The 27962-nt window shown below is 42.8% G+C and overlaps 1 protein-coding gene and 1 pseudogene across 2 annotated transcripts; one reads left to right on the top strand and one right to left on the bottom strand.

Annotated features, from left to right (window-relative positions):
• LOC138772585 (catenin alpha-1 pseudogene) overlaps positions 1–27962 on the top strand; it is a 719716-nt pseudogene that overhangs the window by 647003 nt on the left and 44751 nt on the right.
• On the bottom strand, positions 125–27859 carry DHX8 (DEAH-box helicase 8). Of its 2 annotated transcripts, XM_069953830.1 has the most exons (24): positions 27736–27859; positions 23339–23504; positions 20883–20968; positions 19686–19758; positions 19182–19267; positions 17785–17894; positions 17053–17361; positions 16429–16573; positions 15411–15614; positions 14235–14322; positions 12763–12860; positions 12499–12646; positions 11072–11253; positions 9461–9655; positions 8752–8937; positions 6406–6616; positions 5438–5619; positions 4402–4542; positions 3824–3979; positions 3217–3354; positions 3002–3130; positions 1464–1660; positions 1183–1362; positions 125–470 (listed from the first exon to the last, which is right to left on the bottom strand). In XM_069953830.1, exons 2-24 carry the CDS (start codon positions 23439–23441, stop codon positions 251–253), a joined length of 3567 nt encoding a protein of 1188 aa, XP_069809931.1. In that variant the 5' UTR covers positions 23442–23504; positions 27736–27859; the 3' UTR covers positions 125–250. The 2 variants fall into 2 exon arrangements, with proteins under 2 accessions (XP_069809931.1, XP_069809932.1); XM_069953831.1 differs by lacking the exons at positions 12499–12646; positions 12763–12860; positions 14235–14322; ... (7 more) ...; positions 23339–23504; positions 27736–27859 and adding an exon at positions 11901–11990.

Here is a 27962-nt window from a genome sequence, read left to right as displayed (position 1 = left end):
GTCTAAACACAGTCCTAATAACCATACAAGCTTTCCTATATGACTATTAGAACCAACAGATCGAGGCTCGGAAGAAGCACCCAGGTTAAAATGCTCAAGGCCGAAACTAACTCAACATTAAACATTTAAAAAATATAATTTTTATACAGAGTGAACAGTGGTGGCGTCTGTCCAACATAAAGCGAGTCCAATGGCTGCGGCTGCCAAAGCTTCTGAAGGTCCCAGGAAGTTCTTACTGCTGTCAGGTAAATCACCGGCGTCTGAAGGCGCGGGAAATTCTCCAGGCATTGGGCTCCTCGTAGCGGTTATACAGGGGCTCCAGGCGCTGCTGTTTCTTCTGCTTGCTCAGTTTAGTTGGATCAGAAACCTTGAAGAAAGCAGGGGCAAACTCTACAAGCCACCGGGGGTCTATGGTTGTCACTTCCCGCATGTACTCCTTGGTGGTTAAGACTAATTCATGGTACACAACCCTGTAGAGAGCAAAATAAACATTAGGAAAATAACATTTTTTGCTATTTTTTTTAAACTTAAGTAGTCTAGTACTGCTGTATAACCTGCAGGAAGTGATGCATTCTCTCCAGTCTGACACAGTGCTCTCTGCTGCCACCTCTGTCCATGTCAGGAACTGTCCAGAGCAGGAGAGGTTTTCTATGGGGATTTGTACTGCTCTGGACAGTTCCTGACATGGACAGAGGTGGCAGCAGAGAGCACTGTGTCAGACTGGAACGAATAAATCACTTTTTGCAGGACATACAGCAGCTGAAAAGTACTGGAAGACTGGAAATTTTTAAATACAAGAAAATTACTAAGTTATAAAACTTTTTGGCGCCAGTTGATTTGAAAGAATTTTTGGAGTGCCCCTTTAAATGCCAGTAAGCTAACATTTTGAAAGTCAATAAAAATTGACAAAGAATATAGGAAAATTCTACAACTTTTCATTGTAGACAGAATTAACTAGAAGTGTACTGAAAATGTAATCCCCTTTTGGATGATGGGGTAGTTAGGCAGCCACAGGGACCCAGCGCTCTCATTCTTTATTGTGGTATCAGCAATAAAAACAACAACAAAAAATAAAAAAATAATAAAGTGATCAGACAGCCATATGACAAAGAATTACATGGAATCAAGATGTGATGTTCTCCTTTAGGTCATTCCTAGGTATAAAGTAAAGTGCTCGCTTACCATTCAGGCTGCCTGTTGAACAGGGCACTAGATGGGTGGATATAGACCACTTGTTGGTCTATAAGGGTCCGGTATCCTTCCTGGGGATCCTTCTTGGCCGCGTTTCGGAAGAAGCCACTGCATATAGCTTTCTGGACTCTCACTGTTGCTTTTCCACAGGACACGACGTCCAGTTTATGTCTGTAAAAGGAAATAATATATTAAAAGACAAGTCAAGACGCTCACAATGATGTAAAAACATAGCAGGAGGATCAATACTGGTGTATAGTAACTCCCAATACCTGTCCATAATGCCCAACATCTGTTTACGGATATCTTGGGCCCGTCGTAAAGAGCGAGCCTGAATAAAGTTCTCGTAACACCACGGATTGGAGAACTTGTTGTTTTTCCAGGAGTTGTAGACCGCCAGCAGTGTTAGGTGGTCTCCTTCTGTCTGGTGGAACTTGGCCTTTTTCTGGTCAGCGAGAGCTTGTTTATCCTGCAACAAATAAAAAGGGAAAGTATAAAAGGACAAATCCAGCAGTGACTAAAGTCCATAGAAACTCAACCTAAAACTACTTCCCACCATCACTCCTATCTTCTTAAGTGATAGCATATCACTAGCACAGGGGTCCTCAACTGGCAGATCGTGGAGGCCAGCAGTCCGGACCCCTGCTGCAGCTCAGTATACCTGTATACTGAGCTGCACTCTGCACAGTAACTGAGCGCTCACTGACAGAGAGTGAGCTATTGGCTTCCTCCCTGTCAGTCATTTTTGTAGGAAATGTAGTTTAGAAACAGCTTAAGGCTACGTTCACACAGAGCAAAAGGAGCGGATTACGCAAGGAAATATTTCCGCCTGAAATCAACTGACACTGAATTCCGAGCAGAATATAAGCAGAATGCAAGCAGAATCCCTGCGTATTCTGCTAGGAAAGTGTTCAGCTCGTAATCAGCTCTTGACAAATTCAGCGCGGAATACTCGAGGAATCCGCGCTGAATCCGCATGCATTCAGCGCTGAAATTCAGCGAGTATTTGGTGAGTAAACTAGACTATACCAGAACATATACTAGAATCCTCCTCCCCCCCCTTTTCCCCATTTCCGCGCTGATTCAGCGAGTAATTTCCGCTTGTATTCCGCTTGTATTCCGCGCTGAATCCGCGCTGAATCCGCGCTGAAACAGAAAATCAGAGCCCCATTGATTTGTATAGGCTTCCGCTAGCGGAAGAATGAACATGTTCATTCTTCTGGCGGAAAGCGGATTAGTTCAGTGCGGAAATTCCACTGTGTGAACTGCAGAGCAGAATTTCCATTCAACACAATGGAAATTAGCTCTGCACCTATTTTAACGGCTGAAATTTCAGCGCTGATTCAGCGCAGAAATTCAGCTGCTTTTGCTCAGTGGGAACGAGCCCTAAAGAGGACCTGTCACCCCCCCCCCCCCCCGTGCCGGAGTGACAGGCTCCCGACCCCCCGTTAGAGCCCCCTATACTTACCTAATGCCGCCGGGTCCCGCTTCTGGATCCGGTCGGGCGACGGAGATCTCAGCCGCTGCAGCCCGGCGCGCACTCTGAGAGATTAGTCCAACACCCATAGAGAATGACAGGAGAGTCCGACGCTCCGAGTGTTGGACTCTCTATGAGTGTTGGGCTGCAGCGGCTGAGATCTCCGTCACCCGACCGGATCCAGAAGCGGGACCCGGCGGCATTAGGTGAGTATAGGGGGCTCTAACGAGGGGTCGGGAGCCTGTCACCCCGGCACGGGGGGTGACAGGTTCCCTTTAAAAGCCTGAATTTGACACTCCTTCCATACAGCCATTATGTCAGATTATTGCATACCTTTGGTCTGTAGAAGACATTTTGCACAGATAGCATAGAGACAATAGTCAGCATCTCCTCACTGCAGCCGAGATGTACAGACATGATCAGCATCTTACACAGCATGGGCTCTAGGGGGAACTCCGCCATCTAAAAAGAAGATCATGAGTTAGGTACATTTACATCTAGGGGTGTGTGTGTGTGTGTGTGTGTGTGTGTGTGTGTGCCATGCTTACCCTTCTCCCCAAGCGTGTCAGCAAGCCTTCATCATCCAGAGCACCAAGGGTGTACAACTGCTCCATGGCTGTGATGAGGGTCTCCATAGGAGGGGCATCCATGAAATCGAAAGACAGCAGATCATTGATACCCATCGCCTTCATGTAAAACAAAAGGAATTGGTTTAGGGTGCAGCAAATAAACGGGATTTAAAAAAGAAAAAGATTGGTTGCATCAAAAATGTAATGTTACATAGCTGTAACCAGTGGATGCCACAAGGTTATTCTGTCCTTCACCAGTCCACAATGCACTCAAGAGATCGGTGCAACTGAACCAGCACCATAAAGGAAAAAAAGATTAGAGATGAGCCCAACTGGAGCATTCTCAAGTATAATCGTTCCATATTTGATTACCGGTGGCTGAAGGAGTTGGATGCAGCCCTAGGGAGTCCCGGAAAACATGGATACAGTCATAGGCCATAAGGGGTATCCATGTTTTTCGGGATTTTTAAGGACTGTATCCAATTTCTTCAGCCACCGGTATTCAAATGCTCAACGATCGGACTTGTTGCGCTCATGATGGCTGCCAGTTACCTGTTACAAATGCAGCACATGAGATCTACTGTACCTTAAGTGACAAGACTGTGCTGGCCAAGTTGGTTCTCTGGATCTCAGGCACATTGGTAGTCAACATCTCATCCCGATAAGCACGTTCGGTGTAAAGGCGGTAACACTTCCCAGGACCCGTCCTCCCAGCTCGGCCTGCTCGCTGCTTGGCTTGGGCCTTTAAAAGAAGAAAAAAAGGTAAAGAAGCTGCAACAATATCAAATGTGACATTTTACAACAATTCAACCTAAAAAGTGATATTTATTTTGGGTGGGTATTCTTCTGTCAGACACAAAATCCACCTTTGAAATTTATGATTCTTCTGCGGAGCTGCAGACCGAAATCACAAATGACCTCTAGGATTCAGCAGCCGCTCTTGTGTACAGTAATGTAGAAATATGTAGAAGACGGCACTTCCGCTCGAGGTGAGAAAAATGTTCAGATATTAGGAAGAGCCCGGCACTCACCAAGTAAATTATGCTTCTTTATTGTAGTGTAGCAAACATATGGTACAAGGACGCATTTCGGCCAAGCATGGCCTTCATCAGCTTAGGGGTGTACAGTAATAACACCTATCACATGGAACCTCCTATTACTCACCTGTGAGATGGGAGTCACCACAAGTTGATCAATTCCAGTTTTTGAGTTATAGACTTTCTGCTTCACAAAGCCGGGGTCGACCACATAGTAGATCCCATCGATAGTAAGCGAGGTCTCGGCAATGTTGGTGGCAATAACAACCTGGAAACATAAGCACAGGAGTGAGAAATGTAACACACATATACTGTGAATACTATCTTTTCCATATTAACTAGATGTGACTTAGGCTGGGTTCACATAGCATTTTTGCAGTCAGATTAACGAATCCGTTTTTCAATGGCTACTTCTAAACGTACAGAAAAACATGGCAGGTTTCTATGTGTGTGTTTTTTTAAATAATGAAAGTCAACGGAAAGTCTCTCTCTCTCTCTAATTATATATATATATATATATATATATATATATATATATATAGCATATGTAGCATAAGAGGTGTTATGCTACCAATGGATGCCACATCAGAAAATGTATTATAAAGGTCAACCTCAATGTTCTACTACACTCTTATTACGGCTTGGTTAGTCTTGTGTACTTTGGTGCCACCTAGTGCGCAATAGCTGGAATGGTCCTTACTATGCTGCAATGTTATTACAAGCTATAGGCTATAAATGGTTTATAAAAATAATTTTATTATTATTATTTAATAAAATACATTAGAGTGACGTGTCTTCTGCTTTCAGAGACCAACACCACCACTATGGCCCTCCATGTCGGCTCTGTTTATGTTCCTGTTATGGAAGAGGCACTCTCCTCTGCTCCCTCCCACAGGCTCTTGGCAGCCAATTAATAGCCTCAGCGGTGGTCTGTACAAGACCACTTAGACCAGTGATTGGTTGCAGGGTGACTAGGGACATCACCACCAGAGCGTGTCACACAGTGAAGTAAACATGGGCAGCAGGGAGGACTAGAACAGATGCATTTTTTATTCATCTCTGACAACCCTTTAAGGGCATATACTGTAGTGTGGGAGTGTAGGAGACGTGAACCTATAACCTAAATCTAATTGATATCAATCAATTTACTTAATTTCCAATACCTTTCTGCTACCCGGAGGAGCTGGGTCAAAAATCCTTGTCTGCATCTCACTGGGTAATGCAGAATATACAGGCAGTATGATCAGCTCGGGCACATCAGGACCAAGGGACTTCATTCTCTCATACAGGATTTCACAAGCCGTGTCAATTTCCTCTTGACCAGTAAGGAAAACCAAAATATCACCTAAAATAAGAAAAAATGAGTTTAATATAATGTTGAAGCCTTTACAGTGAAACACTACTGCGCAACATGGCAACTTCCAGCATCTGTGTGCAGTGCCTACAGCAACCATGTAACACACTGCTAGGAACCCCAAGATGTATATGCAATAGTGTAAGGAGAGACGCCTGGACATAAGGGTATATTCACACACATTGGAGTTTCATTGCATTAAAGGGGTACTCTGGCAAAAAAAAAAATCTTTTCTTTAAATCAACTGGTTTCAGAAAGTTATACAGATTTGTAATTTATTCCTATTAAAAAAAATCTCAAGTCTTCCAGTACTTTTCAGCTGCTGTATGTCCTGCAGGAAGTGGTGTTTTGTTTTCAGTCTGACACAGTGCTCTCTGCTGCCACCTCTGTCCAGAGTAGTAGCAAATCTTCATAGAAAATCAGTGGCAGCAGAGAGCACTGTGTCAGACTAGAAAGAATCCACCACTTGCTGTAGGACATACAGCAGCTGATAAGTACTGGAAGACTTGACATTTTTAAATAGAAGTAAATTACAAATCTATATAGCTTTCTGAAATCAGTTAATTTCAAAGAAATTTTTTTTTGCCAGAGTAGCCCTTTAACACAATGTAGGACGGCTGGACAGAAATTAAATGTAGTGATGCATTCATATTGCGTTACAGCATGTGTGAACACAGCCTCAGTCTTTGCATTGGACAGGTATCAACCAAGCGAAAGACTTTTACGGAAACGCAAACGGCATAAAATAATGGAATTAGACTTGAATCAACTACAAACCTGGAGGTTCGGTCAGATGGATCTGCATGACGGTAATGAGACTGGCGTCCAGGTAATCGGTCTCAGGCTCCTTAGTGTAAAGAATCTCTACTGGGTACGTTCGACCAGGAATGGTGAAAATCGGAGCCTCGTAGAAATACTGAGAGAACTTCACGGCGTCCAAAGTGGCCGACGTCACAATCAGCTTCATATCGGCGCGTTTTTGTACTGTCTGCAGGGAAAATAAGAAAAAGTTAATACAAAAAAAAAAAGCTAATCTGGAACCATTATGCATTAGAGGCTCCCTAGACAATACAGGGATCAAAACCCTTCATATCTGTTTACCCAGTATATCTGTAAGGTCATCCAGGTTAGCCTATTAGGCTATATTCACACTTTCAGTAGTTTTTTAGGACTGTAGATGAAGTCTGCAATTGCTCGCAATCTTCATCTGCAAAAATTTTGTCCGTAACGCTTCCATAACCCATATTTATTTGTGGAACAGCAGAAAAGGGGAAGATGATTGTTAAAGTGTAACTGTCATTATTATTATTATTTTTTTTGCAGAAATCAGTATTAAAAGCGATTTTAAGAGACACTATAATAGGTTTTATATGGCAAAAAAAGTCTCTTTCTGTACTCAAAAAGCTATTTCCCAGCCTCCCCCCCCCCTCACTTCTTATCTGTGCATTATCAGGCAAATCCGTCTTCATTACAGAGAAGTAAGTGAAGATGGGTTCTGCTCTGTCCATTATTTCCTATGGGGGGGGGGCAAGGGAGAGGAGTGAGCAGGAAGAAGAGACATGAAGGTCAGCTGTTTGTAGACTGTCTGGGCACTTAAAACGCTGGGTTCAGGAGTCAGAAAGGTCAGTGCTTATCTAGGAACTTGTTGAGAGAAGATTGCAGGGTGTTGTGCTGTGGAGGACTCCTCTGTGCTCACTCACTTCTCTCAGCCCCTCCCCTCTCCATAGACCATAATGGACAGAGAAATCCTGCTTCTTCTGAAGTGAGGGGGGGGGGGGGCTAGGAAAACAGCTTTTTCAGTACAGACGGAAACTCTTTTGGTAAATAAAACCTATTACAGAGTTTCTTAAAATCGCTTGTACTATGGATATTTGTTGATTTTAAAAAAAATGACCCTGAAATGATAGTTACGCTTTAAAGCCGATGTAGTACTAGATACATATTAACATGAATAGACCGGTGCGGTGATGCTATTGCCGCAGTGTTTTTATATTTTGAACCGCAGCCCAGTGTGATGAAACCCCCTCCCCCCTCTGAGACGGGGATATGTACACATAGCAGTCCTTCATGCCCGGCCAGTGCTCGGGAATAGAACGTCTGCAAAAAAAAACAAAAAAAAAAACGTGGATCTCATTGACTACTATTGATGTGGCTGTGCCGCACTGGGACTGGGTTTTTTTTTTTTTTTGCAGCACGCACCACGGCCTTACTGAGGATCAGCAAGAATTGCGGACGTGTGAATAGGCATGTAGAAACCAATGGGATCTAATGGGATGTGTGAATGCGGCCTTAGCCTACAGTGTTGATCTAGAGGAAGGCAAACAATCCCATTATGTAGAAACCAATTTTCCTCATCTTAGTGAGAAAATAATTTGCTCTCAACTTCAAATCTGTCAATACGAATAAATCACTGACCCTTCCCCAGAATCTAAAAACTCCAGAAATGTATCCAGGACCTTTCTGAACTCTTAGGGCCCTATTACACGGAACGATAACCAGCCCTATCCGGGCGATTATCGTTCCGTGTAATAGTACAATGATCAGCCGATGACAACGATCATCGGCTGATCGTTGATATAGGTTTGGACATATAATAATTGTCTGGCACAGACAGTACATCGCTACGTGTAATAGCGGTGCGTGGCCGGCGGCTGACGATTTCCAAACTGTATACATTACCTATCCATGCTGCAGGGCTCCTTTTGCACTCAGCTTCTCCCTGGGTCCCGCACACTATAGCTTCAGAGCGGCCACCGCAGCTAGTGATTGGGACCGCCGCAGCTAGCGATTGGATGAGCAGCCTGTTAGCTGAGACAGGCCGCTTTGGAGCTGCAGCGTGCGGGACCCGGGGAGAAGCAGAGCGCAAGAGGAGCCCTGCAGCATGGATTGAGTTCATTATAACCACCTCCTCTCGGCCTGTGCTGCAGATACCTGCACATTGGGAGGCCAAGGTGCTGCTGTACGGGGGGGGGGGGGGGGGGGGGGAAGTGTGACAGGAAGTGCTACATCGATACCGTGTCTCAAAGGATGGACCCGAAGCAATTTCCTAGCAAAATGGTATTGCTTTAAACCGGTAATGTAAAGTATTACAGGGAAATAAAAGACAATCTACCATCTACTTACCTTCTTTAGAAGGCCAAACAGCACATCGGTGTGGATTGTCCTCTCATGAGCTTCGTCAAGCATGATAATGGCGTACTGAGTCAGATCAGGATCTATCAGGCACTCTCTAAGTAACATACCATCTGTCATGTATTTAATGACAGTCTCTGGGCTTGTGCAATCTTCAAATCGAATGGTATATCCAACCTGCAGGTACAGATCGATAAGACACGTTATTTCCATGACAATGTATACAAAGAGGAGTCTGATGGGCTGGTAACATGGGTGAGCGGTAATGCGGTGACCAATGGCAAAAAGCTAGACAAGCCGTGGAGAGAAAAGGTCAACCATAGTAGCATCAAGTGGAAACAATAGAAAAGTTATAGAGAAAGGTGAATTGTAGAAGATATATGATGCTTGAGTGTATAGAACTTGGTAACACCGGTGAATAATGAAAGTGATGGTGAAATATGATGGTGCTGACCGTAGAGTTACCCAGTTGGATCTCCGTCAATCATGCACTGATGCAACCATCACTATTAGCTGAAGCCATTGAAAAGGAGCAGATCCAATTTATACTGGCACAAAAGCAATGTGTGGAGAGCTGTAACCTCTCCCCCAGTGATATCAGGTTATTGCAGAAGCCAAACCTACAGCTATAAGCTGATCGCTGGGGCAGGTTACTTTTCTATCCTTCATCATGGAAGAAAGATGAAGTGCAACAACCCACCTCCTGACCCAAGCAGCAGCCGTATTCCTCAGACACACGCTTCGCGACAGACATGGCGGCCACTCTCCTGGGCTGGGTGCATCCAATTTTACCCCTTGTTGTGTAACCAGCTTCAGCCAGATATTGAGTGATTTGGGTGGTCTTTCCTGAACCGGTTTCACCAATGACGATTAAGATCTGGTTGTCGTGAACGGCCTTGGGGGGGGGAGGATGAAAAGAACATTTACGTTATTACAAGTTTACTATACACTAGAACATTATTAACAAAAAGGCTTTATAACGTGCAACTAACCAACCATGGCAATCTGACTGGAGAAACAATGGAAACTTTTTAGTGTTGTTTTTGAGTCCGAATCTATGCTGAACAAATATTGTGGCATTGGGGGACAAGTTCAAGTCCATTACTATAGATGGCCATGGTTTCTGGTCCCAGATGAGACGCAGACGGCTGGTCACTGCAGACGGCTTCAGAAGTGCTTGCTGGGGCTGGGATAAATGGTCATCGCTCACAGTAACGCGCCAGTACCCTGAAGCGCTCGATGAGGTGATGTCATTTCAGGAGATCAGAGGCTGACTGCGAGCAGTGGCACTGGGATGGGTAAGTATCACTTCTTTACCACCAGCCCCTGCCCTCTTTTTTTATTTTGCCCAGAATACCCCTTTAGGAGCTTTCTACATTAACGGATTATCGGTTATACAGGCCAATTACTGCTCAGTATAAAAGACCCAGAAATAAGTCAAGCTCTTTAAACTTTTGTACTGATCTGTGTTAAAAATCAGCAACAATAGAACCCCCATGTTTCTTTATTGAAGTCACAGATTAGCATATTCAGTTTCCTAAAAATGTCAACGTAAAAAACTGATAAAAAGACATCACGCCGTACGCTGTACGTAACACGGCAGAGTTACTGGCAAGAGATTCCGATATCAAAGCAGCACTCAGCCTTTGACAGCAGAATCTTTGATGATATTCCCCATCTATCACTGACAGAGCAGACGGTCGCTGTGATGAAGATGTCTTGTAACATAGAAAAAAAAATCTGCTCCTCAATGTGCAAGAGCTTCATATTAATGGTATATGTTCAAAGCTTATCCGTCGTTGTCCTTACTAAGGCATATAACATGAGGGAGGGAGATGTGAAACACAAGTATGTATGTGTGTAGATATATATATATTATATACATACACACACACTTTTTATTTGTACTTATTTTATTTGTATAGCGCACACAGATTCCGCAGCACTTCACCTATCTCTATGTCTTTGCATGGGTTTCCTCTCACACCCAAACACGAAGAGAACATACAAACTCTTTGCAGAACATACAAACTCTTTGCAGAACATACAAACTCTTTGCAGAACATACAAACTCTTTGCGCATATATATATATATATATATATATATATATATATATACACACATACAAACAGATAGATATAGATGAGATATAATTTCATAAAAACACTGTCCCCAATGCTATCAATACTTGGGCCTGTGTTGTCCAGCATGTCCTGTTTCCTTCCATGTAACAGTGTTGTATATATGACCCTGCAATCCACCTGAATCTCAGACCAGTTACTGCTTGATGGGTAAAGTGTGAACAGTTACCTGAACCAGCTGCTCCTTCAGCTTATAAATGGGCAGACTTTCCCTCTGTTCAATGATAGACATTTGTGTCTTCTTTCCGTAAGAAGCCTTATTACCACCGAAAGCATGCTTCTTCCATTCCGGAATATCATTGGGCATCATCCCAATACCCCTCATGTTAGCAGCGATTTGTCGTCCATCAGCTATAAAGTAAAAACACCAAAGGTTATTTAAAAAAACAAAAAACACACATCTAATGGATAACATCCTGTTCCTGAAAAATATCAGTGTAATGAATGCGTATGCATGTATTTTGCATTGTCAGCAATTGCAGCATTACCTTTTATGTGCTGTTCACGCCATATTTTACATATTTAGCACAAATGCAAGGAAAGTAAGGAATATTACGCTCACTGACACAAACAAAGCACCAAACAGGAGATGCTGGAATCCAATGACTATATAATAAAACCCTCATCTGCCAATACATTAATGTGTCACTGTCGTTTCTTGTTTTTTTTTGCAGAAATCAGTAGTACAGGCAATTTTAAGAAACTTTGTAATTGGGTTTATTAGGCTAATATGCCATTATCTGCATTCAAAAAGACTTTCCCCAGGTCCCCCCCCCTCCTCTCTCAATCACTGATCAATCTAGACTCTTTTACATCAGTCGGCCCTGTGTAATCTATGGGGAGGGGAGGGAGATTAGTCAGCAGAGAGCAGAGAACAAAGGATTATACAGAAGGACCTCTGTGAAAGCAGGTATTCACAGGTCAGAGAGGTCAGTGCTGACTTCAGAGGAGATCGCACGGTGATGTAGCTGTAATTCTTTGTTGTCCTGTTTTGGTACCTCATCTCCCTCCACCCCTGCCCTCTCCATAGAAAACCATGAAGACAGGGGGGAGAGCTTCATGGTGCGTTCACACCTACAGGATCTGCAGCTGATTTTCTGCAGCAGATTTCATTTAAATAACTGAACACAGCATCAGATTTGATGCTGTGTTCAGTTATTTAACTGAAATCTGCTGCAGAAAATCAGCTGCAGATCCTGTAGGTGTGAACGCACCCTCAAACTGCTTTTTTTATGATAAAAACGGATTTTTCAGCTAATAAACCCAATGACAAAGTTCCTTAAAAATCGCCTGTACTATTGATTTCTATAAAAAAAAAAAAATTAAACAGTGATACTTTAAATAAATAGGAAAGGCTCCTCTCAGGGAATAAATGGCTACATTGGTGACAAACCTCAACCAGTGATCGGCTAAGTGGGCATTTCCTGTGGAAGCTCTGAGCAGCAGGACCAGAATTGTTGGAATAGCGGAATACAAGTCATATCATGGTATAACCAGTCCTGTGTATTCACTTACACAGTCCCTGCACTAAAACCTATTGCTTTTTAACGTGTCCTTTCAGGATAATGTTTTCTGTTCATAGAAGTGAATACAAACCATCAGGCAAAGGATCCACCCAGTGCTTATTTAAGCCCATAGGGATGGAGTCCATTTCTGCTTCCCGCTGGGCTTGCTTCAACTCTCTTCTCTCCTTTGCCAAGGCACTCTGCATCATGGCCGCCTGAGAGAGGGATCCATCAGGATTCTAGAATTAGAGAAAAACAAATGTCAATAGTCTGCGACAAAACGACAGCTGAAGCGTAACTGGATGGAAGGAACAGAGATGGCTACAGACTGATACTAAATGACAAGACTTCGTACCTTCACGATTTTAATCGGGCTCATATCCATGCTCTGCTTCGTGTGTCCTCTTAGGAACGGCGGCTCCTCCTCAACAAGCTCAATTTCCAGATCTTCATCTGCTCGAATATAGCAAAAGAATAAAGTTACAACATCTGAATACACGCAAATGGAAAAAACGGAAGAAAAAGAAAAAGGAGAAACAATACACGGCTCTGTTTCTTAGACAGTCGAGCCTGTTTATATTCTGCTTAAGATCAGTGACTACAGCTAGTGACTCCTTGCATGCCATGGGCATTGCCTATTCCTAAAGTGTCACTGTTGAATTCTTTTTTTTTTTTTTTGCAGAAATCAATAGTCCAGGTGATTTTAAGAAACTTTGTAATTGGGTTTATTAGGCAAATATGCCATTATCTGCATTCAAAAAGACTTTCCCCAGCCCCCCCCCCCTCTCTCTCATTCACTGCTCATTATCAGGATATCTCGTCTTGTTTACATCAGTCGGGCCCTGTCTAATCTATGGAGAGGGGAGGCGGGAGGAGGGAGATTAGTCGCCAGCAGAGAACAAAGGATTACACAGCGGGAGCTGTATGAAAGCAGTATTTAGAGGTCAGAGAGGTCAGTGCTGACTGTCAGAGGAAATAGCCCGGTGATGTAGCTGTTGATTAACTCTTTGTTGTCCTGTTTTGGTGCTTCATCTCCCTCAACCCCTCCCCTCTCCATAAGAGAATCATGAAGACAGGGGGCGAGCTTCAAACTGCTTTTTCATGATAAAAATTCATTTTTCGGCTAATAAACCCAATTACAACGTTTCTTAAAATCGCCTTTCCAAAAAAATTTGTGCACTTCTGTTTTTGGGAAGGGGGGGTGGGGTGTATGTAACCTTGTGTTGAAAAAGTTTAATAAAAAAAAAATCTGATTTTAAAAAAAATAGGCTAAAAGTCATGTCATTAATTTGGTCCACCTAACTGATATGACAACTGTTAAAAAGTGATGACATTAAATATACAATAAACAGATGCCATTATAACCCATGGCCAGGAACAGGCATACCCGTCATAGCCTCTATGTAGCATCTATGCTAATTGTAAATATATTTAAAGGGAACCCATGATGCTCCGGCCTGGGACAAAAACCCTACCCTGTAATACAGATTTTCATACTTACCATCTCAGTCCGTTCTGAATGCCAGTTGCGTTGCTGAGAAATCCCCACTTTTCTTCGAGTTCATTATGCTAATGAGCAGAGACGATTCTGACGTCCATAGGAAATCACAGATGTGTGAATTTCTATGAACGTTTGACTCATCTCTGCTTATTAGCCTAATGAGCACGAAGAAAAGATGCAGGGATTTCTCTGCAACACAATCAGAATCCGGGTCTGAGAAGGTAAGTATGAAAATCTTTAATACGGGGTGGGGGTTGCGTCCCTTTAAAAAATAAAATGATGCGATGTGAACAGAAGCACAGTGATGGGAAAAACATATTATAAACCTTCTTCATCGTCTACTTTGGGCAGGATGCCAGTTTCTTCATCAAAATCAGGAAATTCCTCTTTGGAAAGGACATTGGCTGCAATCATCTGGGAGAAAGAAAGAAATATGAATATTTGCTTCAAATTACTTACTGCACAAAACTTGGTCTAGAAGTGAAAAAAAATCGCGTATACTGAGCATACAGAGAAGGAACCTGCTCCCCTACACAACACCCTCAGCTCACTATTACAGAGCTGCCCTGAGCAGTGTGGGATGGAATATATATCTATATATATATATATATATATATATATATATATATATATATATATATATATATATATATATATATCCTGATCCTTCAGTGAGACGAACGTCCATCTCAGACAGGCAATGTGCGGTTTTTCCAGAGTGTAACATGAGTTTGGGAAGGAGGGAGAGGAGCCTGGTTAAAGGAGAAAGGCATTTTCCTTAATCAGATATATCACAAAGTCTCTTGCTTGTATTATTGATCTATGCAAAATGCAGTAACCATAAAAGAATGTGCTTCAGAGACTCCTAATCTTAATCCAGATTGCTTCTGAAAGCTGTCTGTAAAAAAAAAAAAGATTTTACAGTGGATAAGAGCATTACAAAAATAAAAATAAGATATAAATATAAGTATAAATAAGGGCCTTAAAGGGGTACTTCAGAGGGGAAAAAAAGGTTTTCAAATTAGAAAGTTATACAAATTTGTAAATTACTTCTATTCAAAAATCTCCAGTCTTCCAGTACTTATCAGCTGCTGTATGTCCTGCTGGAAGTGGTGTATTCTTTCCAGTCTGACACAGTGCTCTCTGCTGCCACCTCTGTCCATGTTAGGAACTGTACAGAGAAGTAGCAAATCCCTATAGAAAACCTTTCCTGCTCTGGAGGTGGCAGCAGAGAGCACTGTGCCAGACTGGAAAGAATACACCACTTCCTGCAGGACATACAGCAGCTGATAAGGACTGGAAGACTGGAGATTTTTAAACAGAAGTCAAATTACAAGTCTATATAACTTTACCGCAGTTGATTTAAAAACTATTTTTGTTCTCTGAAGTTCCCCTTTAATTGCTTTATTGTGTATGGAGAAAGCTGCTGAAAAGCCTATACAAAATTTAGATCCCTCAAGACTACATGAGACAGTTTTCCTCCAATGATGTAGATACAGCACCTGCTTAATCTCCCATTTTTCCGGATCAGAGATCTTGGTGAGGCGTTTTCTCTCCAAGGTGTCATCTTCAACCTCTGGGGCGTTGACTAAAGAGAGGTGGCTGGGTCTGTCCGGATTCCTCATTGAAGCCTCCTCATTGTTCTCACCAACCAGATTCCTCCTCCTGTTAGGATTCAGATCTTTTCCAGTGTCTTGATCTACATCCTGCAGTCAAAAAACATCAAGTATTAAAATGGAGATGTGATTACAAGTACACTATTCTTTTCCACACATACAGTCTTTGAACCAGACAGTAAACTTAAAGGGGTTGTCCAGCGAAAAACTTTTTCTTTCAAATCAACTGGTGTCAGAAAGTTATACAGATTTGTAATTTACTTCTATTAAAAATTGTCAAGTCTTCCCATACTCATCAGCTGCTGTATGTCCTGACGGAAATGTTGTTTTATTTTCAGTCTGACACAGTGCTCTCTGCTGCCACCTGTGGCCGAGACAGGAACTGTCCAGAGCAAGAGAGGTTTTCTTTGGGGATTCATAGAAAACCAAGGCAGAGTTCCAGTCTCGGCCAGGGATGTCAGCAGAGAGCACTGTGTCAGACTGAAAATAAAACATTTTCTGCATGACATACAGCAGCTAATAAGTATGGGAAGACTTGAGATTTTTTAATAGAAGTAAATTACAAATCTATATAACTTTCTGATATCAGTTGATTTGAAAGAAAAAGTGTACATTTTGTTTGTAAAATTTTTGATGTCGGTCTGGGTTTCAGTGTCTAGACCCAGACCAATCTTCCCGCTACGTGTAAGAAAGAATCGGGCTGTGTAAACTTATATCATGAGCCCAACTCTTTTTTTTCTTACACAGAGTGGAGAGTGGACCGTGCCACAGTACGTCCTCTCCCGATTGGTACGGTCTAACCACTCGGCCGATCAAAACTTTTTACAAACGACAGCGACACTTTAAAATGGAGCATCTATACCTGTACCCCCCCAATCCCCCAGGATCACAGATTTACACGCACCTTCATGCTCAGGCTGGTTTTGCATCCAGTGAAGGAAAGCACCTTGACTTTTACTCTTTGACCTTTGCTGACAACATCAGCGACATTTGCCACGCGTCCTTCTCTTCTCAGCTCTGATATGTGCACCAAGCCCTCCCAGCGTTTCCTGTGTGAGCAAAGAATCCATTATTTTTACAATGGCCTTTGTAAATAACCATCATCCAATCTTAGGCTATGTTGACACTATGTATATAGTTGTAAAACTACAGCTGTTGTTGCCGATTGCAACAACGGCCGTGATTAATACCAATATAGACGTTACATTGCCATCTATAGAATCGTATACACTCCGGCCAGGATCCCTAGCGGCGCCGCGAGAAACTGACATGTTTCGGCCACAGAAAACCCTGTCAGCGCACACTGTCGAGCGAGCGCCTCCAGTCGCACCCTCCATAGTGTACAGTCGAGAGTTCTGATGCGGGCGTGCACGGATACGCTTGCATCAGAAATCTGTGGCGCTAAAGATCATCTGGACGGTACTGCAGTACCAACCGGATGATTTTTTCTGAGACCAGCCGTTCCGTGACCCGTCCGGTCTCTTACCAAGTGTGACCATAGCCTTAAGAGGGAAATACAAAATCTTACCTCAAGCCTTCTAGCTGAACAAAACACCCAAACTGCATAATGCTGGTGACTTTGCCGTTGTATATATCCCCAATAGCCGGCTCCTCTGGAGGGGGTCTGTCAACATGCTTCTCCCTCCAGCGCTCATCACTCTTTTCAGATCTTTTGTGTTCCTCCTTGATGGGGCTTCGGTGTCGACTCTTGATAGGGCTGCGACTCCTTGATCTGGGTCGCCCTGACTTTTTCCTGTCTCTGGATCTTGAGCGGGATCTGTGCTTGTGCTTTCTACTCCTGTCTCTGCTTCTACTGCGACTTCTTTTCTTCTTATCTCTAGAAATATTATTTGTTGAGAGAAACGTGTGTTTAAAGAATAAAGAGCATTATCCATCCTCCCCCACCCATGTTCTTTTGTCAGAATCTGGAAGCCTGCTCATTCAGGATTTGGTTACCGGTGGCTAAATATGTTGGATTCAGTCCTAGGGAGTCCTGGAAAACACAGGCTAAATTGATGTCCCATAATGGTCATCTACTGTGGAATAAAGCTTCATACAGTATCTGCAGGTCTTCTCACATGAAGCCTTCTGTCGCTTCAATATTCCAGACCTCTAGAAATTTTCTGATATACTTTGAATTACAGTCCATGACTGTGTGTGTGTGTGTATATATATATATATATATATATATATATATATATATATATATATATATACACACACACACATATAGATAGATATGTCTATCTATAAAACTTACTTGTGTTTACTGCTCTTCTCTTTCGCCACACCCTCCATACTTGGCTTTAACGCATCAAGCTGATCCAAGACATCAGCGGCCACCTTTATATCCTCTGGATCCAGCATAGTCTATAAAAAGTAAACAGAATTGCCCTTTTAGCTGGGAGTATAAGAGTAGAAATAATTGTAAAGCAGGTAATTTCTGGTATCTTACATGAGAAACATTTCTAAAAGAAGTGCTAAAGGCAAGTTTTCAATAGACTGCATGAGAGATGATGAGCGAATGTTGAGAGCAATCTGTGGTCCGTCTGAACCAGAGCGTGCGGCATTTGATTACCGGTGGCTAAAGAAGTTGGATGCAGCCCTGAGGAGCCCTAGAAAACATGGATACAGCCTATGGCCTTAAGGCTGCATCCAACTTTTTTAGCCACCGGTAATCAAATGCTGCACGCTTTGGTTCAGGCGGACCACAGCGTTCTCAAGATTCGCTCATCTCTTGATGACACCAGTACTTCTGTAACATTGTAGGGTAAATCGGGATGCTTAAAATGTCACTGTCAATCAATAGTCCAGGCGATTTTTAAAAACTTTGTAATTGGGATTATTAGGCAAATATGCCATTATCTGCATTCAAAAAGATTTTCCCCAGGTCCCCCCCCTCCCTCCTCTCTCTCATTCACTGCTCATTATCAGGAAATCTCAATTCTTTTACATCAGTTGGGCCCTGTGTAACCTATGGAGAGGGGAGGAGGGAGATTAATCGCCAGCAGAGAACAAAGGATTACACAGTGGAAGCTGTGTGAAAGCCGGTATTCAGAGGTCAGAGGGGTCAGTGCGGACTTCAGAGGAGATAGCCCGGTGATGTAGCTGTAAACTAACTTTTTGTTGTCCTGTTTTGGTGCTTCATCCCCCTCCACCCCTCCCCTCTCCATAAGAGAACCATGAAGACAGGGGGGAGAGCTTCAAACTGCTTTTTCATGATAAAAATGCATTTTTTGGCTAATAAACCCAATTACAAAGTTTCTTAAAATCGCCTGTACTATTGATTTCTGCAAAACAAATTTAAACGACAGTCACACTTTAAGATAAGAAAGGGTCTGCTTTCCTCTTTAGAAGCAGTGTCAGTCTTCTGTATGGGCTGTGTTTGGTACTGTGATGAATATGCTGCAATACACAGTCCCTGGAGAACAGCTCAGTTTCTGCAATACAGTGCAGACCCTTATATCAACCAAATCCTTCAAAAGGTCCCATTTAAAAGCAAAGAAACTGCCAGGCATCAGAAGAGAATGGAAGGGCGAGCCATTCTAGTGGCCACCCAATTCCTTTAAAATAGAAGGGGGCACTGATCAGATCATTGCCCCCCTAAATTTTCTGCCAAGAAGGAACAATACTAAAGAATAGGAGTAAAGGAGTTACCCGAACACAGGGGTTGTCTGGTCGGCAAAGTGCTGGAAATAATTCTTTCATCTTTTCTTTTTCAGATTTGGGCTTTATGCTGGCTTCTATAAAAAAATATAATAATAATAATAATAATAACAATAATAACAACAACAACAACAACAATAACACACATATTACAAATATTTAAAGAGACAATGTCACGAAGAAAAAAAAAACACCACCTGACATGTCAAAAGTCGGTCGGTCAGGGTCTGAGCATTTGGATCATGACCTATTGGGAGAACGAGCGGGGAGAAGTCTGTTCTCTCCCAGCTCTGTGTCCTGTGACGAGACGGCTGCATAATGCAAGTCTATGGAACAGTCTCCTCATCCAGACAAAGCGGGGAGAGGAGCACATGGCAGCGCAGTTGTCTCCCAGCTCACTACTGATCGGTTTTGTTTTCATGACGGGTTCTACATAAAATAAAGAAAACCTCAGCATCCATGACAAGAGGTATATAGAAATAAGACTAGACAAACCTTGACTTGTTGATGGCTTTGACGGCGGCCTCATGGTCTGGATCAGACGCAATAGATTACTAATGAGAGAGTCCTGTGGAGAAGAGACCAGAACTGTGAATAGTCATTGTCACATCAGAGTTTACAAATGATTTCAGAGGTTTTCAAGGGTTTTACAAGTTAATATGGTCTGAAAAAAAATACATTACTAAGAATCACAAATAAAACGGATAAAAAATCCATCAGAATTAGGTAAAGGTTGTAGAGATCTTGAGCTCAGAGCAGAAGATAGAACTGTACTGTGAGTAGGAGCCCAGTAACTGTACTGTGAGGTGGAGGCTGTTAATAGATTTTGCATTAGGGATCAGGAGGTTAAAGGGATTTTCCAATCTTAAATTCAACCGCTGGGACTGAGCCCCAGGTTCAAATACATAGGCGAGGAATTTAGCACCACGCACTCCACTCATTCTGGAGTGCATTGTGCCCTTTGTTCTCAGGATTAGTGAGGATCCGCTGACTAGTGTTTAATTATTTGAGATGAGTGAAATACCCCTTTAAATGAGTACTCTGTGTGTGTGTGTGGGGGGGGGGGGGACGACTTTCTTTCATATCAACTTGTGTCTAAAAGTTATAACGATTTGGATTTGTAAATTACTCCTTAAAAAAAAAAAAAAAATTAAGTCTTCCAGCAGGACATACTGCAGCTGATGAGTATTCTCTCCAGTCTGACACAGTGCTCTCTGCTGCCACCTCTGTCCAAGTCAGGAACTGTCCAGAGCAGCAGCAAATCCCCATAGAAAATGTCTCCTGCTCTGGACAGTTCCCGACATGGACCGAGGTGGCAGCGGAGAGCACTGTGTCAGACTGGAAAGAATACACCACTTCCTGCAGGACATACAGCACCTTATAAGTACTGGAAGACTGAAGATTTTTTATTAAATAGAAGTAAATTAAAAATCTATAATACTTTATAACACCAGTTCATATAAAGGAAAAAAGGTTTCACTGGAGTACCCCTTGAAGTAATGCCCTTGCATCTTATGAACAGCAGGCCACAGTTTATAGCAGATTTATGGGCCAACTATTGAAGTTATATATTTCCCATTTGGTTTTGGACATTTAATAGTTACTGACAGAAAAAGCAAAAGCACAGCAAAAGACAGGTGGGATAGCAGGAAGATTGTACTTGGGAGCCAAGAAAAATAGAAGAAAACTTACCGTGAATTCTGCTCCATTCTTCTCTAGAGCCGACTTAAAGGAGTCAAAAGTATTGGATTTCTCTGCGAGATCGATGACAAACTCAGCTGCAAGAGATAACATTGGCCTTGTGTTATTAGGGCAAGAGAAAGCAATATAGGGATGCTGTGCCTGTACTGGCAAAGTCATGTTTAATATTGTTATAACTTGAGGGGAATGTTCACACTATGGAATACGTAAGGAAATTTTAAGCATAGGCCATGCGGCTGGCCCTCTGCTTGAAATTTCTGCATGTATTCCGTAGTGAGAACATTCCCTAAGGGCCGATGGGGGCCCGATCAATAATGTAAACGAGCGCCAATCTGCTAGATTTTGGGTAAGCGTTCCCCAGGAATACACATAAAAAGCTGTATAAGACTCTTTCACACTACATTTAGTCACGTAGAATCACTGAATGTCCTTGCAGCCCTTGTTTAAAGTGACTGTACCACCAGGCTGAGGCTGAAGCACTGGAGGCGGGCCGACCCACCCTTAGTGGGAAGAAACCCCAGCCCCTCCATGACGTGACTCCATTAGAATCAATGGAACCCTATCGGTCGGCCCGCCTCCAGTGCTTCTGCCTGGGCCTGGTGGTACAGTCACTAAACACCCTACTTTACCTAAACATGTTGCAGAGCTTCTCCTGCGCTCCTTCTTCCACCCGTTCCCGCGTGCAGCAGCTTCGGAGTGGCCTGTCCAAGCTGACAGACCGCTCAGCCAATCATTGGCCGTGGCGGTCTCGGCCAGTGATTGGCTGAGCGGTCTGCTGCGCACGGGACCGGGAGAAGGAGCGCAGGAGAAGACCTGCAGCATGCTTAGGTAAAGTATGGTGTTTGTGAGATCGTTGGTCGCCCGCCGCGCATCGCTATTCCACATAGCGATGCGCAGTCGGTGCCCCATGATTTTAGGTTTACCCCTTAATAAACGATCAACTGATGACACGATCATTGTCTCTATTCTACGGAACAATAATCGTCCGATTATCGCTCCGTGGAATAGACCCCTAAGGCTGGGATGGTCTAGCAATCCTACATAATTAACATCTGGCAGGCGCTGGATCAAATATGTTTGCATTGTTTTTTTAGTAAGCAACAGTAAACAACTATACTGGATCGCCGATATTCCTAGCACCATGCCCCATTGCTGTCGTTTAAATTTTTTTTTTTTTGCAGAAATCAATAGTACAGGCGATTTTAAGAAACTTTGTAATGAGTTTATTAGCTGAAAAATGCATTTTTATCATGAAAAAGCAGTGTGAAGCTCTCCCCCTGTCTTCATGATTTTCTATGGAGAGGGGAGGGGTGGAGGGAGATGAGGCACCAAAACAGGACAACAAAAAGTTAATTTACAGCTACATCACCGGGCCATCTCCTCTGAAGTCAGCACTGACCTCTCTGATCTCTGAATACTGGCTTTCCACTCCCAGCTTACACTGTGTAATCCTTTGTTTTCTGCTCTCTGCTGGCGACTAATCTTTCCCCCCCCCCCACTCCATAGGTTACACAGGGCTCGACTGATGTAAAAGAGTTGAGATCTCCTGATAATGAGCAGTGAATGAGAGAGAGGAGGGAGGGGGAGGGCTGGGGAAAGTCCTTTTGAATGCAGATACTGGCATATTTGCCTAATAAACCAAATTACAAAGTTTCTTAAAGTCGTCTGGACTATTGATTTCTGCAAAAAAAAAAAAAAAAAAAAAAAAAAAACACACAACAGTGACACTTTAACTTGTCTGATTCTTTTTTCCCCTGTGGTCATCTGTCGTCTCGATTAGGCCTTACTCCCACGTTCAGTGCAAAGATGGCGTGCATCGTAATTGGATTATGGGAACTCCCGATATGATGTATTATTATGATGCCGGGAGCCCTGAAACTGTCTAAATCTTCTCTGTACTGTACTGACACAGTACAGCAGCTGTTTAAACTTGCTTTTGCGCTTCAGGCATCATGACGATACAGGCTTTAACAGCCGCACGGCTGTGTCAGTACAGTACAGAGAAGATTTACACTGTTTCAGGGCTCCCGGCATCATAATAATACACCATACCGGGAGTTCCCATAATGCATTCCGATGCACACCATCTGTATATACGGAGTATGCACAGAAAGTGGGAATAAGGCTTTAAGGTCATGGTCAACAGAGCCTGTAAAAATTGCTAGACTTTAGTATCACTCTGATCCTACTATTTTACTACAGCTTAAAGGGGTTTCTCAGGAAAAACATCCTGATACTATCCACAGGATCACCGATCAGTCAATGACTGACCGACACCAAGCATCCAAACTACACAGTAGCTTGAGGGGCCAGAATCGTTTTGTCTCTGTCCCGTAGCCGCCTATCCCTGTAAATTTTGGGTAAGCGTTACCCAGGAATACAGATAAAAAGCTGTATAAGACTCTTTCAGACTATAATGAGTCACATAGAATCACTGAATTACTCACCTAAATCTTTGTCATTGATCCCCAAATGGTTATCCAGCTCTGTGCAAACCTTAGAAACCAAGGAGAGGTATTCAAGTTTCCTCAACTCTTCCAAATCCGCCATGATGGCCGCTCACAGAGGAATACCACACGGTGGTAGAATAGTGCAGAGCAGGCGAGGTGCAATCTAGAAGGAAATACGACAGACACGTGTGGGAATTATACTGTTACCCTAGGTTACTCTCACAATGTAGACCTGTTCTATTGGGGATTGTGGTGGGTAAGAGAGGAGATGCCGTGACATGAAGAAGCGGCAATGGTCAGGACACAATGGAGGTGGGGGAGCTAAAGAGCAACAGGCTGGAGATACCGCTGTGGGAACTGTACAATGGGGACACATATATACACATCTATATACTCTAATAACGGATACGGCCACAGGTTGTGTCAGATATTACAGTCCCCACAACTGTTCTGATCTACCAGCTGCAGTGCCTGTAATCCTCCTATACTGACAATATATACTACATACAGTCCCTGTAATCCTCCTATACTGACAATATATACTACATACAGTCCCTGATCCTCCTATACTGACCATATATCACATACAGTCCCTGTAATCCTCCTATACTGACCATATACATCACATACAGTCCCTGATCCTCCTATACTGACCATATACATCACATACAGTCCCTGTAATCCTCCTATACTGACCATATATCACATACAGTCCCTGATCCTCCTATACTGACCATATACATCACATACAGTCCCTGATCCTCCTATACTGACCATATACATCACATACAGTCCCTGATCCTCCTATACTGACCATATATCACATACAGTCCCTGATCCTCCTATACTGACAATATATACTACATACAGTCCCTGTAATCCTCCTATACTGACAATATATACTACATACAGTCCCTGTAATCCTCCTATACTGACCATATATCACATACAGTCCCTGTAATCCTCCTATACTGACATATATCACATACAGTCCCTGTAATCCTCCTATACTGACCATATACATTACATACAGTCCCTGATCCCACTATACTGACCATATACATCACATACAGTCCCTGATCCTCCTATACTGACCATATATACATCACATACAGTCCCTGATCCCCCTATACTGACCATATATCACATACAGTCCCTGATCCCCCTATACTGACCATATATCACATACAGTCCCTGTAATCCTCCTATACTGACCATATATACCACATACAGTCCCTGATCCTCCTATACTGACCATATACATCACATACAGTCCCTGATCCTCCTATACTGACCATATACATCACATACAGTCCCTGATCCTCCTATACTGACCATATACATTACATACAGTCCCTGATCCTCCTATACTGACCATATACATCACATACAGTCCCTGATCCCCCTATACTGACTATATATATCACATACACTCCCTGATCCTCCTATACTGACCATATACATCACATACAGTCCCTGATCCTCCTATACTGACCATATATCACATACAGTCCCTGATCCTCCTTTACTAACCATACATCACGTACAGTCCCTGATCCTCCTATACTGACCATATATCACATACAGTCCCTGATCCTCCTATACTGACCATATATACCACATACAGTCCCTGTAATCCTCCTATACTGACCATATATCACATACAGTCCCTGATCCCACTATACTGACCATATATATCACATACAGTCCCTGATCCTCCTATACTGACCATATATACCACATACAGTCCCTGTAATTCTCCTATACTGACCATATACATCACATACAGTCCCTGATCCTCCTATACTGACCATATATCACATACAGTCCCTGTAATTCTCCTATACTGACCATATACATCACATACAGTCCCTGATCCTCCTATACTGACCATATACATCACATACAGTCCCTGATCCTCCTATACTGACCATATATACTACATACAGTCCCTGATCCTCCTATACTGACCATATACATCACATACAGTCCCTGATCCTCCTATACTGACCATATATACTACATACAGTCCCTGATCCCACTATACTGACCATATATACTACATACAGTCCCTGATCCCACTATACTGACCATATATACTACATACAGTCCCTGATCCCACTATACTGACCATATATACATCACATACAGTCCCTGATCCTCCTATACTGACCATATACATTACATACAGTCCCTAGAATCCTCCTATACTGACCATATATACTACATACAGTCCCTGATCCCACTATACTGACCATATATATCACATACAGTCCCTGATCCCACTATACTGACCATATATATCACATACAGTCCCTGATCCTCCTATACTGACTATATATCACATACAGTCCCTGATCCTCCTATACTGACCATATATCACATACAGTCCCTGTAATCCTCCTATACTGACCATATATCACATACAGTCCCTGATCCTCCTATACTGACCATATACATCACATACAGTCCCTGATCCTCCTATACTGACCATATACATCACATACAGTCCCTGATCCTCCTATACTGACCATATACATCACATACAGTCCCTGATCCTCCTATACTGACCATATACATTATACAGTCCCTGATCCCCTATACTGACCATATATACTACATACAGTCCCTGATCCTCCTATACTGACCATATATACCACATACAGTCCCTGTAATCATCCTATACTGACAATATATCACATACAGTCCCTGATCCTCCTATACTGACCATATATCACATACAGTCCCTGATCCTCCTATACTGACCATATACATCACATACAGTCCCTGATCCTCCTATACTGACCATATATACTACATACAGTCCCTGATCCCACTATACTGACCATATATACTACATACAGTCCCTGATCCTCCTATACTGACCATATATCACATACAGTCCCTGATCCCCCTATACTGACCATATACATCACATACAGTCCCTGATCCTCCTATACTGACCATATATACTACATACAGTCCCTGATCCCACTATACTGACCATATATCACATACAGTCCCTGTAATCCTCCTATACTGACCATATACATCACATACAGTCCCTGATCCTCCTATACTGACCATATATACTACATACAGTCCCTGATCCTCCTATACTGACCATATATACTACATACAGTCCCTGATCCCACTATACTGACCATATATCACATACAGTCCCTGATCCTCCTATACTGACCATATATACTACATACAGTCCCTGAGCCTCCTATACTGACCATATATCACATACACTCCCTGATCCTCCTATACTGACCATATATACCACATACAGTCCCTGTAATCCTCCTATACTGACCATATATCACATACAGTCCCTGTAATTCTCCTATACTGACCATATACATCACATACAGTCCCTGATCCTCCTATACTGACCATATATCACATACAGTCCCTGATCCTCCTATACTGACCATATACATCACATACAGTCCCTGTAATCCTCCTATACTGACCATACATCACATACAGTCCCTGATCCCACTATACTGACCATATACATCACATACAGTCCCTGATCCTCCTATACTGACCATATATATCACATACAGTCCCCGATCCTCCTATACTGACCATATATATCACATACAGTCCCTGATCCTCCTATACTGACCATACATCACATACAGTCCCTGATCCTCCTATACTGACCATATACATCACATACAGTCCCTGATCCTCCTATACTGACCATATACATCACATACAGTCCCTGTAATCCTCCTATACTGACCATACATCACATACAGTCCCTGATCCCACTATACTGACCATATACATCACATACAGTCCCTGATCCTCCTATACTGACCATATACATCACATACAGTCCCTGATCCTCCTATACTGACCATATACATCACATACAGTCCCTGTAATCCTCCTATACTGACCATATATATCACATACAGTCCCTGATCCTCCTATACTGACCATATATACTACATACAGTCCCCGATCCTCCTATACTGACCATATATATCACATACAGTCCCTGATCCTCCTATACTGACCATATATATCACATACAGTCCCTGATCCTCCTATACTGACCATATATACTACATACAGTCCCTGATCCCACTATACTGACCATATATATCACATACAGTCCCTGATCCTCCTATACTGACCATATATATCACATACAGTCCCTGATCCTCCTATACTGACCATATATATCACATACAGTCCCTGATCCTCCTATACTGACCATATATACTACATACAGTCCCTGATCCCACTATACTGACCATATATATTATAACTATATAATATACAGTATATAGCACACAGTCTGCCCTGTCCTATATCACATACGTCTGCCCCCACCTCCCTTATAATCTCAGCGTGTCCCTCGTCCCTACCTTGCGAACTTTGAGGTTTCTCCACTCCACAACGTCTCCCACTTTAGTCCACATCCATAACGCCGTGAAAATCTCTTCCTTTACGTCAAGCGCGACGCATTCACGCTATTACCGCGAGCCCTCTTCCGCCACCTACAAGATGGCCGATACCAACTTCCTGTGTGTCATATTACGTCACCTCCGCCCACAGTGCGCGATGGGCAACGTGAGTTGCTGCGACCTCTAGT

The sequence above is a fragment of the Dendropsophus ebraccatus genome, chromosome 14, assembly GCF_027789765.1.
Source record: "Dendropsophus ebraccatus isolate aDenEbr1 chromosome 14, aDenEbr1.pat, whole genome shotgun sequence".
NCBI lineage: Eukaryota > Metazoa > Chordata > Amphibia > Anura > Hylidae > Dendropsophus > Dendropsophus ebraccatus.
This window is presented reverse-complemented; position numbering and strand designations above follow the sequence as displayed.

Bases quoted from the DNA above. Each gene is read 5' to 3' on its own strand.
- DHX8 (XM_069953830.1), bottom strand. From the start codon at position 23,441: ATGGCGGATTTGGAAGAGTTGAGGAAACTTGAATACCTCTCCTTGGTT. The intron at 19,268-19,685 runs GTTTGTCTAGTC...ATTTTTTTATAG, and splicing joins AAAGCCATCAACAAGTCAAG to AAGCCAGCATAAAGCCCAAA. The intron at 6,617-8,751 runs GTAAGTAGATGG...TTTTCCCTGCAG, and splicing joins TGTTTGGCCTTCTAAAGAAG to ACAGTACAAAAACGCGCCGA.